The sequence below is a fragment of the Paramacrobiotus metropolitanus genome, unplaced genomic scaffold, assembly GCF_019649055.1.
Source record: "Paramacrobiotus metropolitanus isolate TYO unplaced genomic scaffold, Prichtersi_v1.0 Parri_scaffold0000065, whole genome shotgun sequence".
NCBI classification, from domain to species: Eukaryota; Metazoa; Tardigrada; class Eutardigrada; order Parachela; family Macrobiotidae; genus Paramacrobiotus; species Paramacrobiotus metropolitanus.
In genome coordinates this window covers 312,254-326,444 of record NW_026570285.1, presented here as the reverse complement: position 1 = coordinate 326,444, position 14,191 = coordinate 312,254, and the positions used below count along the sequence as shown (strand labels likewise).

General features: G+C 46.5%; 4 protein-coding genes across 4 annotated transcripts; 3 read left to right on the top strand and 1 right to left on the bottom strand.

Annotated features, from left to right (window-relative positions):
* Nucleotides 1-78: 78 nt before the first annotated feature.
* On the bottom strand, nucleotides 79-1,993 carry LOC129594037 (eukaryotic translation initiation factor 4E-like). Its single transcript, XM_055490583.1, has 3 exons — nucleotides 1,112-1,993; nucleotides 456-878; nucleotides 79-395 (listed from the first exon to the last, which is right to left on the bottom strand). The coding sequence occupies exons 1-2, from the start codon at nucleotides 1,851-1,853 to the stop codon at nucleotides 499-501; spliced, it is 1,122 nt and encodes a 373-aa protein (XP_055346558.1). The 5' UTR covers nucleotides 1,854-1,993; the 3' UTR covers nucleotides 79-395; nucleotides 456-498.
* A 459-nt stretch (nucleotides 1,994-2,452) lies between these two features.
* Nucleotides 2,453-4,992, top strand: LOC129594043 (uncharacterized). Its single transcript, XM_055490590.1, has 3 exons — nucleotides 2,453-3,273; nucleotides 3,623-4,465; nucleotides 4,562-4,992. Exons 1-3 carry the CDS (start codon nucleotides 2,569-2,571, stop codon nucleotides 4,727-4,729), a joined length of 1,716 nt encoding a protein of 571 aa, XP_055346565.1. The 5' UTR covers nucleotides 2,453-2,568; the 3' UTR covers nucleotides 4,730-4,992.
* An 852-nt stretch (nucleotides 4,993-5,844) lies between these two features.
* Nucleotides 5,845-13,583, top strand: LOC129594009 (uncharacterized). Its single transcript, XM_055490557.1, has 4 exons — nucleotides 5,845-5,935; nucleotides 11,329-12,060; nucleotides 12,137-13,042; nucleotides 13,105-13,583. The coding sequence occupies exons 2-4, from the start codon at nucleotides 11,350-11,352 to the stop codon at nucleotides 13,264-13,266; spliced, it is 1,779 nt and encodes a 592-aa protein (XP_055346532.1). The 5' UTR covers nucleotides 5,845-5,935; nucleotides 11,329-11,349; the 3' UTR covers nucleotides 13,267-13,583.
* On the top strand, nucleotides 6,032-8,418 carry LOC129594008 (uncharacterized). The gene is made up of 3 exons (XM_055490555.1): nucleotides 6,032-6,952; nucleotides 7,022-7,921; nucleotides 7,981-8,418. The coding sequence occupies exons 1-3, from the start codon at nucleotides 6,227-6,229 to the stop codon at nucleotides 8,140-8,142; spliced, it is 1,788 nt and encodes a 595-aa protein (XP_055346530.1). The 5' UTR covers nucleotides 6,032-6,226; the 3' UTR covers nucleotides 8,143-8,418.
* Nucleotides 13,584-14,191: the final 608 nt, after the last annotated feature.

The following is a 14,191-nucleotide window of genomic DNA, read 5'->3' as shown; positions in this document are numbered from 1 at the left end:
TGCATCGATGACAGTTTAGAAGACACTTTATGTAGCTACCAGTACAAATACTCCGTAGAAGTCACTCTCGCTCCCAGACCAACGCAATGCAAAAGTTTATTCAATTCAACAACACAACTAAAGAGTAAAACAATCCGACCAAGGTGCCGACCAAGAAACTGAAGCAACAAAAAGCAGTACAAAATGTCAAACGTAAGATTGAGACGGTAATAATGCAATAAATGCAAAAACTCAAGCCCGGTTCAATCGTAACTGAGAAAACAAACCAAAGGAACGGAACTTAGCTGCGTATAAAGAAAGAACTTCCATCATAGCACAGGGCGTCATTCCATTCGGGCTTTATTCATCCTGGCACTGAGCATCTTCCGCGGAAATGAGTCAACCAAAGTGTTTCCCTACGAAATCCGCAAATATTACCGACTCGCAAGCCGTTTCAAAAACAAGACAACACTCACCTATCACGAAATAACCCACTGCAACGGAGAGTCCAGGCATTCTTCAAGCCGCCACGATCTTCTTGGGCGGCAGTCCACGATAAATATCCCGACGATCAAAGAGCGGTTTGTTCTTGCCGGCCGTGTTCGAACAGTACTGGAAACAGATGCCATCCGACTCCGTCAAGCCCATAATTTCCACGAGCTTCGCGCCTACACCCTTCACGGTCTCCGCATCGTTGACGCCCAACCACACTTGCAAGCGGTATTCGCCGTTGCCGTTCCCGTTGCGATTGCAGCAGTAGGCGCCGTTTACGTTGTCGTTGTACGGACCAAACTGCTCCCCGATCATGGCCATCAGAAGCTCCTTCCATTTCTCATCCACATCACGGGCTTTCATGAAACACTGGGCTGACTGGGGAAAAACAAAATTCCACATCCCACCTAAGAAAGTACCGTAACAGGAACTGCCTTAATCAGCCAAATACACACAATCTCGGAAACTTTCCTTCCGCAGCATGCACGGATGTGATTAAATTATCCAGACTGAATTAAAATTTAAAACAAACAACGCGTACGACTGAACTACTGCTCTCAAGAAGGTACAGTCGATAAATATAAATGCTGACACCACAAGAGCGTTGAAAACCGTGACAGGGATGCCACGTTGTCCTTACCGCGTGCATTCCTGACATCCTCCCATTCCGGCTTAATCACTGGCGTCTGCAGATGTGGTCCTTTGCCTCCACGGAAGAACATATAATCCTGCCAGTGCGCGGTCTCACTGGGTTGTGGAATGCGCTTCAACGCGTAGAAGAAAGCCTCCACAGTGTCGACGACGCCGACTTCGCGGATCCTTTCACTATAGCTCAGCCCCTTGGTTGTCGAGTTCATTTGGTAAAACTTCCAAGCATTCTCCAGTCCATGCCACTCCATGCCAGCGGTTGGCGACGTGTTCCCATTCACCAGCTGCTCTGCGGGACCGTTCTGTGGTTGTGCCTGATTGTCCTGCAACTTCGTAGGCTGAGATTGTTCACTCCTGACTGGTGCTGGCTGCACTTGCGCAACTTCGCGTTCCGGGACGAATGATTTGGGAGCGAATGGATTGGCGGCCAGGAATTTAGGAGCGAAAGGATTAGTGGCCTGGAATGCGGGAGCGAATGGATTGACGGGAGGAGACGGTGACGGTGTAGAGCCTGATTCGCTCGTCGTCTCCGATGGTTCTGTGGAAACCGTGAAGGTGGGTTCACATTTCTCATGGATTGTGTCGAGGCCGTTTGATAGTGATGAGGCGTTGCTGGGTTTGTCTGCTGGTGGAGAATCAGGCATTTTGGCTTCTTTCTGTGGGTTGCTGGCGTTGTTAGCCATGCCATTCTTGGTCCTTCGACGCTTGTTCTTGCTACGCTTATTCGATACCATTTTACAACGTTTTGTGGACTTTATGGAAGTGTGTAAAGCAACGCTAGTTAAAATAACACTCAAGGCAGGAAAAACCAGCAGGCTCTCACAAGATTATGAGCATTCCAAAGTAAAACAGAAAGCTGAAATGCCAAACGCTGTAACGTCTAACAGAGTTACAGAAGAGAAGACAGCAAACTCAGGGTGCGTCTCCAATTCGAAGCGAATCTAGCTTTGGTACCGTTGCTCAACCGCACGAGGTGGCTGTATGCAGTGGCCACGCCTACAGATACGGTACGCGAAGCCACCTCGCGAGGTGGAGTTGCTGTATCGCAACAAGGTTCGCTTCGAATTCGGGACGAGGCCTCAGTCTACACTTCCTAGTTCGAACTGTCAACTACCTACAGCCAATACAAGCGCGTTCACTGTCATGTGTGCCTGCAGTGTGCGTGATTACGTAGCGCGTGGAGCTCATAACCAAGGGGTGCACGCCCCAAGTTTAGAGCGTCTCCAAGAAGTACCGCCCAAGTTGCAGTTCATGCGCCTTGATGTCCCCCTGAGAACTGTCAGTGACTGTTGACGTTGTCAACTTGTCACAATCAACTTGCCCCGTCTTTCTTTATGTTGAACCTCACCTTACCTGTTTTAAATGTTTTCAGTCGTTTGATTTATTCTCAACTCCTACTCGAGTAGATAGTCTTAGTAGTTGTCTGATTTATAGCTCTAAACAAGCACCATGACCATTTCCATCGGGGATACCCCCACGAACAGCGTGGAGGTTTTGGGTGAAAACGGACTGTTTCGCTGTGGGAGCGTGGTGGATGTGGACGACACTGGATTATTCGTCGACTTCCACTGTGCCAGTCGTCAACGCGAACTCGTCCCTTTTGACAATGTTTTCCCGATCTCCTCCTTTACTCTGAATGGAAAAGAGCTGGCCCAAATCTACCCCGCCCCGCAGTTAACCAGCCATGTGGACGTCCTTATGCGCGAGAGTCCCACCGGACCACTGACATGGTTCCCCGCTGAATTAGCCAATCTGGGGCGCGGCGTGCAGCACGGGTCATACGATGTGGCAATAGTTCACTGGTGGAACACCGTAGCTTGCACGGATGTTGTTCCAGCGCAGCGAATTCGTCGGAGCGCGTTGACTTCTGATGCGTCGAATGCTGAAGCGGCTGTGTTGCGGAATGTGGTCCCCGTGGGCAAATGGACCTTTGCGAAGGGCAGTGTGCAGTTACCGCTGCGTTATGCCTCGTTAACGATGCCGGCTCTCGAGCAACTGGTGAACGAGCTGAACAGTCGTAAATCTCTGTTTGACAGCTACAGTCAGCGACCAGTGATGATCGTTCACGGGGAAAAGGAACAGCTGTTTTACATCGAGCAGCGGTTCTCGAAGTATCAACCGGATGTACAGACAACATGTTTTGACAAATTTTGGGTAAAATTAATTTGCAGCACACCATTACAGATATTTAGGGAATCTGCAGTCTAACTGGTCCAAAAAGTTAGGAAACTAGCTGACACGTTTGTCTGCTTTTCTCGTTCAGCATTTTAATTTGGCGGTTATAAAAGATTACACCACTACTGCCGCCAGTCTGCCGGTGTTGAGTACAAATTCACCTTACCGTTTCTTCATTCGCGCGAAGACTGAGATTTTGCGTGTTTTTTCAGCGCTTTAATTTGTTGACTATTAAGTAGTGCCGTACTGCGGAATTTTGTTTACTCGATTGACTACTTTTTTGATTTCGATAAAATGAATGTTCTGACGTTGTCGGACTGTTTTCCAGACAACTCTGGATCATGTTGTCCACGAATCTAAGGGACCTCCCCGTCTGGTGCGGATCCTTGCTGATCCCGACACAACTGATAACAGTGGTATTAGTGCGTTGTCGGAAAACGTACTAATGGAGATCTTTTCCTGCCTGAGCACTTTGAAGCAGACTTCTTTACGTAATGTGTGTGCATCGTGGAACTACATCATGGATTTGCCAGGAATATACGCCAATGTTATCGTAAAAATTCATGGATACGATAAGCTATACGAATCTGACCGCAGCGACTACTTGCTGACGGCGCCAATCTTCAAATGCCTGCGCGCGACCACAAAGCGTCTTGTCGCGGACTGTCGGCGACCAATGCAACAGGGAGGCGAATTCCTGAAAGTGTTGGACATGATACTCTGCGCCGCACAACATGAACGGATTCGGCTGGACACCATTTTTCTGATCGGTATTCAAGGACGGCTTGTAGGCAGCAGTTTTTACTGTAATGTTCACAACACGAAACAGTTCCTGGCACCGCGAGAAAGGTCACTGCAAGCGGCACACGTCAGCCTGCGTGATTTCACCGTGGCGTGTCGTGATCTTCCGTGCGATGCCGTCCAGTTGATCGGCTGTAGCTTCCATCTGGGCTTTTCCGTCTCATATCGTAATGGTCATCCTTTGTTTATGGATGTCCACAGGGCGCGGCTGCAGCGACGAGGGGATTTCGATTTGGACTGTGCGCTGTGGGGTGCGTTGGAGGCGGTTTTGCCGGCACCCAGTAACGACCAGTTGCAGGGATTATCCCAGTGGCTGACATCCGCTGCTGCGGGCCAAATCGACCGGTACCTTCTAACGCCCTGCTGCTCGGTAAGACTACAACGTTGTTGTCTCAGTTCTGTATACGTGGTAACCGTAAGTAAGTACTCAATGGAACAGCTGTTTACTCATTGTGTATCGTTACAGGTTTTATGCTCGACGCAGACCGTCGATCCGCGAGCGGGAGCACACTGGCGTGGAAAAAGATGGTGCCGCGACGGTTTGGCTGAACTGCGGTGGGAGAACTTGTCCCGAATGGCACTGCTCTCCTTGATCAAGGTTGTGGAACTTGCCATGGCCTTGCGCCCTGTATGAGGGGAACTGAAACACGCTAGCATTAAGCAGAAGAATAAACCCATTTGAGATTACTTTATGTTGCACTTTTGTGGTCTTGCGTTGCATGAGCGTTGTCATAATTTGTGCAAAGTCGTTGTTGTTCCGCTTATAAAGCAATTGCTTTTACGGGGAATATATGGTTTACGAAGCTCGGTTTCGCGTGGAGAATGCTGCTTCAGTTTGTTTCGACCTGTTGTACTTTGTTTTGGTTTTCGTTGTTTGTATCCCCTTCACGTTGTACGTATACGAGTAAAAACAACGGCAGAACGAAAATCGGCAGCTGGCCGCTCTCGCTTTGCTCGTAAAACAAGTTTCGCAAAAATGCTAACGCGAATACCGACTACCTTCACCTACAGTACGGTACACGAAGGAGGAGTTATATTTGTGATTGCGCACTTTACTTTAAGGCTTTCCTATGTAAGGAAACTGTTTTACATAATTGTGGATGCAGACGAAGAGCAAAAGCGAAGGTACTTAATCGCGCCACTTTCTGTATGATCCGAGCTGTGACCATATGTTCACGGAAGAATACTGAATATCCCTGCATGTAGTAAAAGCTCAATGAGCTCTTTTATCTAACGATAAAAGCTCTTTTATCTAACGATCCTGCTTATGTCTCACGTTGTGACAGCTTTGCGCTACAGGTAATTTCACCGCCAACCTTTATACCTAGAAGCTATTCGTTTGTCTTTTCGTTGTGCACCATGTGCTCTCCCTTGCTTTTTCCGGGTCAACCAACCCAGCTGCACTGCTTGCAGAATTTGTGAAGGTTATACCCAGTGGCCCGGGTAAAGCAGCGGTAATATTTTGGGCAGGCTTGCATTGCAGTGTGTTACGACTGGATTGATTGAACGATGTTAACACGAGCACTATGATTCTATGATTCGAGCCGCCAGCTGCGGCATCGTGATACTAAAAAAGTAAATCGGTAACTAAGGAGCACTATATGCTATGCTGCCATAGTTACCCAGTTCGGCGAATTGCTGCACTCAGAGAAATCTGCATTGACGAGGTCAAGAACGCCGTGCTAAATAACGCACCGTGTAAATTATGCGCACGTTGTAGCTAGGCACGAACCTGGGATATTTGATTCATTTGCTATTTTGCGGAAGCTACATTACTCGATCCTACAATTCCTTCAAATTTGCGATTTCTATCACTCAAAAGTCAGAACCACATTACACGGTAAAGTAAGTTTTTTTACTGTAAAAAATTTGAGTATAAAAGCGCCAGCGTACGAGTATATTATAGTTTACGTTGGTCGCAACTTGTAGTTTTCCGTCGATGTTGCATTTTTTGTGCTTTTTATTTTAACTAATTGAATTGAAAAATTCGAAGTTGGATTAAGCATTATTTGGTGTCTTCGCTAAACAACTACCATGCAGTAGTAACTGAGTAGTTGGTAAATATTTACCGTTTGCGTGCATTTATGATGGTCAAATTCACGACATAATCATAAACAAGTTAAGTACCACAATGCCGGTAACCAACCTGCCAAGGCGATTCAAACCCGCTCCGAAAATGCCAGTGCACAGTGTCGATGTTCTGGGCGAAGACGGTCTGTTCCGCTATGGACGCGTGGTGGATGTGGCTGACAATGGACTGTTCGTCGATTTCTGTTGTGCAGGTCGTCGCCGTGAGCTTGTCCCTTTTGACAAGGTTTTCCTGACCACTTATCGCCCTTTAAATGGCAACGAACTGGCCAAAATATATGCAGCGCCAGAGACAGTCCTCTCTGTAGATGTCCGCTGGCGCCACAGCCTCGCCGATCCCTGGATTTGGTTTCCGGCTGAATTGGTCAATCTTACACGCGGTGTGCAGCACGTGACGTACGATGCTGCAGTGGTTCGTTGGTGGAACACCGTCGCATGCACGGATATTGTCCCGGTTGAGCGAATTCGCCGGAGCGTCATATCTTCTGATTCGTCGACGGGTGGATTTTCGAATGCAACGAAACGAGTTCCCGTGAGCCCACGGACCTTTGTCAAGGGCAGCGCGCCATTACCGCCGCGTTATATCTCTCTTGCGCCAGCAGCGGCCGAAAACCTGGTCAAAGAACTGAATTGTCTGAAACATCTTTGGGCCGACCAATTCCGGTCCGTGCTTGTCGTCGAAGTGAAAGATGGACAGCTGTTCTATTTAGAGCAGCGGTCTTCCGAAAAGGAGCGGGCTGCGGAGGGACCGTGTTTTGACGATTGTTGGGTATATGCCTAGGACTGTCACTTGTAGCAGGTAATTGTTGCCTAATATGTTGTCGGTTTTGCTTTGTAGACACATTTTGGAACGGATTGCACCTTCGATGCGGACGACAAAGATATGGAGGAAAGCGTGACGGATGGACCGGGCACTTGGACAACGGATGAGGGGGATATTGGTGCTTTGACGACAAACGTGTTGCTGGAGATCTTCTCACATCTGACTGCTATAGTACAAAATTCACTACGCAGGGTCTGTACAGCATGGGACTATATCATGGATTTGATCACTTGCATTTCTATGCGACCACACAAATTTGACCAAGCGCACAGCTCTGTTCACCACGACTACTTTCTGACGGCGCCAATCTTTAAGTGTCTGCGCGCGTCAACCAAGTTCATCGTCGTGGACTGCCGCAAATGGGAGATGGGCGGAGACGTTTTCCTCAAGGTGTTCGAGATGATACACTACGTTGCGCAGCACCATGGAAGCATTTTTCTGAATACAATCGTTCTGGTGGGTCTCAAAGGCAGCATGCTTGGCGTCAGTACGGCCTGCGACACCCATCACACTGGTCAACGGCAGGAGGTTGAGCCATCATCGTTCCATGCGGGGAAGGAAAATGCACAGGCAGCTGGCCATGTCTGTCTCCATGATTTCACGGTGGCCTGTCGGGATCTTCCATGCAACGCCCTCCTCTTCCTCGATTGTGAATTCCGTCTGCAATTATCAAGGGTCTATACGGCGATGTGGTTTTCCATAGACCGCAGTTTCTCTGTGCCGTCTATCGAAAGTAAAATCTCCAGGGCGCGAATGCAGCGGCGAAGAGACTACGATTTGGGATGCTGCATTTGGGATGCGCTGGAGGCTGGTTTGCCAGTGGCCACTGAGGATCAATTGCAGCGTCTGTCTCAGCGATGTGCAGCGATCCACGCCGGGCAGGTACCCGAACATTATATCCAATGGTTCTACTCGGTGAGCGCTTTTTCATTCATTAGCGCAAAACGTTACTGTATCTTTATTTGTCGTTGCAGGTTCTGTGTGCAACGCAATCAGGTGACCCACGACCAGGATCACGCTGGTATGAGAAGAAGTGGTGCGCTGACGGTCTGGCTGATCTACGGTTGGGAAACTTATCGCGCATTGCGTTGCTTTCCTTGGTGAAGCTGGCGGGCTGTTTCTCGCCCGTGGTATGAGTGAAATATTCAATTTCATCGAACGGAAAATGATGTATTTGGACTGGAGATACCTGCAATCGTCACAAATGCAACCCCGACTAAATCACCAAGTACAAAGAGTTGCAAATCCGAATAGCTTCGCTCTAATAATGTCTTACTGTTAAATTTATGCGGTACGCTTTCTGTCTGCATCCTGTTAATTTTTTTTGTAACACTGGATTTATTTGTGGGTTTCTTCGAGCATTCTTCGTCGAGGTTTGATTTTCAGTTAGAAGTTTAAGCAGAAGTAACATTGTAAACTCGTCAGCCGATGCTGCGGCTTCCGCTGTACACAGAAGATGAACCAATACTTATATCATTTAGTACAACATATATAATATACACGGCTACATACTACTATCCAACTGCGCTGCTGGAAGAATCTTGGAGATTACGCGGCAGGGTGTAAAAGGTGGCAGTGGCACCTGCCACTGGCAGTTGCCACCGGCAATGGCATGTGCCATTTTGCGACTGGCAAGCGGTAAAACCTGGCAATTTTTCAAAGTGCAGAAATAACTAAAAATTTGCCTGTTATAAAAAAAAATTTATAAAACAATATTAATTTCTATATAATTGATCTTTCTATACTCAGCGGCCAGCTTACTATCTGTATCGCGCCTACCAACGCAATGAGCGCTACAATGCCGCAAAATAAATTTGCGGGTAGCACACACATGTCTTAAAATTTTTGTTCTTAAATTTTTTATGTTTTCTTATGTTTTGTGAGGTGTTTTTGTTTTTTTTTATGTTTTATTAGGTTTTATGTTTTCTTATTTTTGATTTTCCCTTCTCTGTAACACGGTCGGTCGGTCTTCTGTACTTTTTAACTTCAAACGGTCTGCTTCTTGGTTTCTTAATTTTTATTTGGTTTTCTCAGACGGAAAAGCAAACTGTAGTTCGACAAAACAGTTTTTCGAACACATCGGGCAACAAAATTGTGGAAACGCGAATTGACGATCAGTATTCTGTCGGTCTGTGGGTTGGGTTATTCATTGATATGTCGTTGTACTAAAAGTCGGGAGGCGAAACAGAAACAAACGGCCCGCGCTGAAGCTCTGACTCTGACCGCTCAAACTCTGACTCTGACTGTCCAAAGTCTGATTGATTGATTGATTTAATTTCGAGTAGCCAAGCCCGTAAACGGGCACTCTCACATATCCTTATCCGTTGAGAACATCAAATATGCTAAGGCTAGTCAAGTCACCACAACTCGTTAAACACCAGTAATACGCACGCTAGAGAAGCAACACGTCACAGAACTGCTGTAGGCTAATACGGGCACAAAGCTACGTCATGCACAAGGCATGATTCTGACAACTCAACCTCTGGCCTTCAAAGTTTGGCTCTGACCGCAACACTCAAACCACTAAAAACTTTCTTAGGTTTACACTGTGTTTCGTATGTTCTTAAATTTCTTAGGTTGTTAGGTTAACCTTAAGTTGTTAGGTCAGTCTTAGGTTTCTAAGGTTTACAACAAATTTCTTAGGTTCTTCGGTTGTATTGTAATTCTTTGGTTATAACAACGTGACTAAGGTCACTTACGTTATTTAAGTTTTCTCAGGATTTCAAAAAATATCCTGACAATCAGAAAAATTACCCAACAATAACGTAAGTAACCTAAGAAACCTGAAATCCCAAAGAAACCTAAGAATAGCTTAAGAAACTTAAGAATAACCTAAAAAACCTAGGAATCCTAAGGATTCTTAGGTTTTTCTTAGGTGATCGTACTTAAGAATAACCTAAGAAAACTGAAAGACCTAAGAATAACGCAAGAAACCTAAGAAATTTTAAAATTTTAAGAAACTTTTGCTACATAAATATTTAGCGCTTATTGCTTTGGTAGGCGGGTATAGAGCATTGGCTGGCCGCAAAGTAGAAAAAGATGATTTAACAGAAATGTGATAAACTGTTTCTTTCACATACATATATCTTTGGTGTAATGGCGTTTCATGAAATAAAAAACAACGCATAGAAAATAAAAAACAACGCATCGATTCCGTTTTATCTTTCACTTTTCTTGGTGGCAGGCAAATTTTTAGTTATTTCTGCACTTTGAAACATTGCCATGTTTTACGCTTGCCAGTCGCGAAATGCCACATGCCACTGCCGGTGGCAACTGCCAGTGGCAGGTGCCACTGCCACCTTTTACTCCCTGCCAGATTACGCTGTTGGTCGGTGGTATAACACTGGTGTAACTTTACGGTACATATTGTCAGCTAGTTGCGCTACATCGGGGTTCTTCCATCGTAATTGTGGCTAGGTGATGACATATTCGTGCGAGGTAGCGCCGAGCAGTTTCGGTTCGGCGGTTAAATCAAGTTAATAATAATTAGCGCGGTCACATCCGGCGTCGTAGTATTCAAAGTTCGAACCGGTAACTATGGAATACTCGCCTTTGTTACCGGGTGGCAAAATTCGAAATGGCAGCATCACGCCTGATCACGGTGTATCTCTGCATTCCCATGAATGGAATCTTCGGCAAACACAGATTACGGTACAGCGTGTACTGATTTCGCGTCATTTTTTGCTTGTTTCATTTAAAAACGTTTTTGCAAACAGCGTGTTGCCGTAACGTAAACCTACATACTGTACATGACATTGCATACACGCTGGGCGACGCTGTTCACATTTCTTGCACACCATGGCCATGGCTTTTGAATTCGTTTGGTACGCTGAGGACTGCTGATACAGTAGCTGCATAACTCGATCATACGAGTCGGAGTATCCCGATTCCTATAATTCTGGAGCTCAAACCACATTTCTAGGCCGAGTAAGTGTCCGTGCTGCCAAACTTTGATGATAAAAACGATGAAATCTGAATCAACAATCTTAATTGCTGTTCACTGTTGCTTTATGAACCCTAACCCGCTAATCGCGTTATGGAAATAAAGAGAATGAACCCGCTAACCGCTACCGATCGTTGTTGTAAATTGTAATTAAGATCAAATTTAGACAGCATTGTTGTTTGCAGCGTTGAGGTTTCCTGGAATGATGCTTTTGAATAAAAAAAATTAATCCAGTTAATAATTCGATTTGTCATCATCAGAACAAAGCAGTTCTGTGTTTGTGCCATGATGCAGTACACAGTATTTTTAACCGTATAAAGGTACACGCACTAATGATGTTCACAATGTTCACTTAGGTATTTCAGGTCACTTATTTCAGGTGCCTTTAATCTACATCGACATGTGGCCCAAACAATCCGTTCCAGAGCTGCCAATAAACAGCGTTGATGTTTTGGGAGAAGACGGTGTGTTGCGCTATGGGCACGTGGTGGATGTGGCTGACAATGGGCTTGTAATTGACTTCCACTGTGCAGATCGTCGCCGTGAACTTGTTCATTTTAACAACGTTTTTCTTGCTACCTCTCGCCCTCTGTCCGGAAAAGACCTGGCCAAAATCTATGCAGCTGCACCGCCGGGCCCGCGGATGGATGTCCGCTGGCGCCAGAGTCCCGCCGATCCATGGGTTTGGTTTCCGGCTGAACTGGTCAATCTAACACGCGGTGTGCAACACGTGACGTACGATGTGGCAGTGGTGCGTTGGTGGAACACCGTAGAATGCACGGATGTTGTTCCTGTGCAGTGGCTTCGACGGCGCGTACCGTCTTCCGATTCATCCCAGGACGACGTGACTATGACGGGCATTAGGGTTCCCGTGAACAAGTGGACGTTTAAAAAGGGCCGCGTGCAGCTACCGCAGCGGTTTGCCTCGTTAACACCCGCCGCTGCCGAACAACTGGTGAAGGAACTCAATTGTCGGTCTCGCAAATATTTTTGGAACAAAGATTACCAACCACAGCTTGTCGTCGATGTGCAAGACGGACACCTGGTCTACCTGGAGCAACGCCCATCGGAACACACGGTGGACGTGGATGTCTGTTTTGACGAATGCTGGGTATATTACTGGAATGAGGCACGGGTTCTTCCGTTTGCCGGTTATGCTTCAATATGTGTCTCATTTTTCTTTCCAGGCAAGTTTCAACCGAATGGACATGGGTTGGCGTCCAAAATTACCGCAGCACGGACGTATGGAGTGGAGCGCTATGGATGGGCCGGGAACAACGGATGAGAGTGATATCACTATCTTGACGACAAACGTGTTGCTGGAGATCTTCTCCCATCGCAGTACAATGATACAAACTTCGCTACGTAAAGTCTGCAGCGCGTGGAACTATATTCTGGACCTTACCACTTGCGTTGTCGTGCGACTACATGAAGATGATAAACTGTGGTTACAGTGGAATGATGAGCGAAGCGACCATCTCTTGCTGACACCAATCTTCAAGTGTCTGCGCGCATCGACGAAGTACATCATGGTGGATTGTCGCCGATGGCGGCTGGAAGGAGATGACTTTCTGAAAGTGTTCGAAATGATAAACCACGTTGCGAAACACCGGGACAAAATTCACCTGAACGCAGTCTTTCTACTGGGGCTTCGCGGGACCCTCCTTGGCGCCAGTACTGACTGCAGCAAGAAGTACTCCGGTAAACAGCACCCGGCTTTTAGACTATGGAAAGCAGGGTGTCGTGTAGCCGGACTGGTCAGTCTCCGTGATTTCATGGGGGCGTGTCGAGATCTTCCATGCAACGCTCTCCTGTTCCGTACCTGTAAATTCCGCCTGGAACTGTTAGCCGACGTCATTGTGCCGACGGGGCTTGCTACCGGCCGTGGCCCTACTCTGCCGTATCTTAACATTAAAATCTCCAGGGCCCGCTTTCAGCGGAGCAGCGACTACGATTTGGGTTGCGCGGTGTGGGATGCGTTGGACGGTGGTTTGCCGGCGGCCCGGGACAAAGAGTTGCAGCATCTGTCGCGGTGGTTGGCAGCCGTCCATGCCGGTCAGATCGACAAGGCCTACATCAGATACTGCTGCTCGGTGAGTTTTTGTCAATTTTCATCACTATTTCGAAGGTTTTTGAACAGTTTTTATTGCTTCAGGTTCTGTGCGGAACGCAGTCAATGGATTCGCGTCCGCGATCACACTGGTGGGGGAAGAAGTGGTGCGCTGACGGCCTGGCTGTTTTGCGGTGGGAAAAGTTGTCTCGCATTGCACTGATTTCTTTAATTAAGATGGTGCAGTTCTACTCGCCAAGAGTGTGAATTAGCAGCGTTTAAGCGAAATGCAGAAAGATACATTTAACCGTACTGAATTAACGGAAGTTATAATTTTCTCGAGCGTTATCAGAAGCAGTTCACTGTTCTGCGACAACGTTTCTCTGTGCTGCTCGTTTTGCTAGAAGTTAAGTACAGGTAAAAATCCACCGAATCGTTGCTTGATGTTTGACTTGAAGTTGCACTCAATTCAGACGGGGCATGATCGCTGCTGTAAACTACGTTGGTATTGTACGAATAGCGTTCATCGTTTGCTTTGTACATAATTATGTATGTTTGTAAAGATGGATTTGTTGTATGCTGTATGCTGGATCGTTTTTCTGTTATATTGCTCGGTCGTTTCCTAGGCAATTTTGCGTCGGTTAGCTTAGTTATATTTTTTTTGCATTTGTTAAACATATGTTATGTATTTTCGTGTCATATCTCCGCGCTCTTGGGTTAAAAGCAGTACGAACGATTCCTGGTTGTCGGTCGGTGTTCTCGAAGCAGGTTTTGCAATAAAAACTAGGAAAAATTCAGTTACGCATAAGCAATATAATTACGTAAATAAACCAGCCGGTTAAACTTCTTTTATCGAGACTTCGACAGATGAATTGCGTTGTGACTGCAAAACCGCAATGCTCTTAAACTGTAAAAGTACAAACCGAGATTCTTCCAAGGTTGACATCGAATTACACCTGGAGCCAAAATTCTCGATAACGCCCTAAGACGCAACTCTATCACGTTGGTACAGGCCATTGTTTACCTTTACATACGTATAAACCTCTTGACCTTTGCTCATGTAGCAGCGACTACTTTGTTATATGAAATTCGTAGGTATCCATTTCATACATTTTACAGGAATAACATTGTATCACCTATCTGTATATGGCGAGGACGTTTACGAGTGTGAATATTTCTCTGCTCGTGCCTC

What these genes read in the sequence shown, in the direction of transcription:
- LOC129594037 (XM_055490583.1), bottom strand. Translation starts at nt 1,853, where the DNA reads ATGGTATCGAATAAGCGTAGCAAGAACAAGCGTCGAAGGACCAAGAAT. An exon ending in GGATGTCAGGAATGCACGCG is followed by an intron (nt 879 to 1,111) that starts GTAAGGACAACG and finishes GTACTTTCTTAG; the next exon opens with GTGGGATGTGGAATTTTGTT.
- LOC129594009 (XM_055490557.1), top strand. Translation starts at nt 11,350, where the DNA reads ATGTGGCCCAAACAATCCGTTCCAGAGCTGCCAATAAACAGCGTTGAT. An exon ending in TCTGTTTTGACGAATGCTGG is followed by an intron (nt 12,061 to 12,136) that starts GTATATTACTGG and finishes TTTTCTTTCCAG; the next exon opens with GCAAGTTTCAACCGAATGGA. An exon ending in ACATCAGATACTGCTGCTCG is followed by an intron (nt 13,043 to 13,104) that starts GTGAGTTTTTGT and finishes TTATTGCTTCAG; the next exon opens with GTTCTGTGCGGAACGCAGTC.
- LOC129594008 (XM_055490555.1), top strand. Translation starts at nt 6,227, where the DNA reads ATGCCGGTAACCAACCTGCCAAGGCGATTCAAACCCGCTCCGAAAATG. An exon ending in CGTGTTTTGACGATTGTTGG is followed by an intron (nt 6,953 to 7,021) that starts GTATATGCCTAG and finishes TTTGCTTTGTAG; the next exon opens with ACACATTTTGGAACGGATTG. An exon ending in ATATCCAATGGTTCTACTCG is followed by an intron (nt 7,922 to 7,980) that starts GTGAGCGCTTTT and finishes TTGTCGTTGCAG; the next exon opens with GTTCTGTGTGCAACGCAATC.
- LOC129594043 (XM_055490590.1), top strand. Translation starts at nt 2,569, where the DNA reads ATGACCATTTCCATCGGGGATACCCCCACGAACAGCGTGGAGGTTTTG. An exon ending in CATGTTTTGACAAATTTTGG is followed by an intron (nt 3,274 to 3,622) that starts GTAAAATTAATT and finishes ACTGTTTTCCAG; the next exon opens with ACAACTCTGGATCATGTTGT. An exon ending in TTCTAACGCCCTGCTGCTCG is followed by an intron (nt 4,466 to 4,561) that starts GTAAGACTACAA and finishes GTATCGTTACAG; the next exon opens with GTTTTATGCTCGACGCAGAC.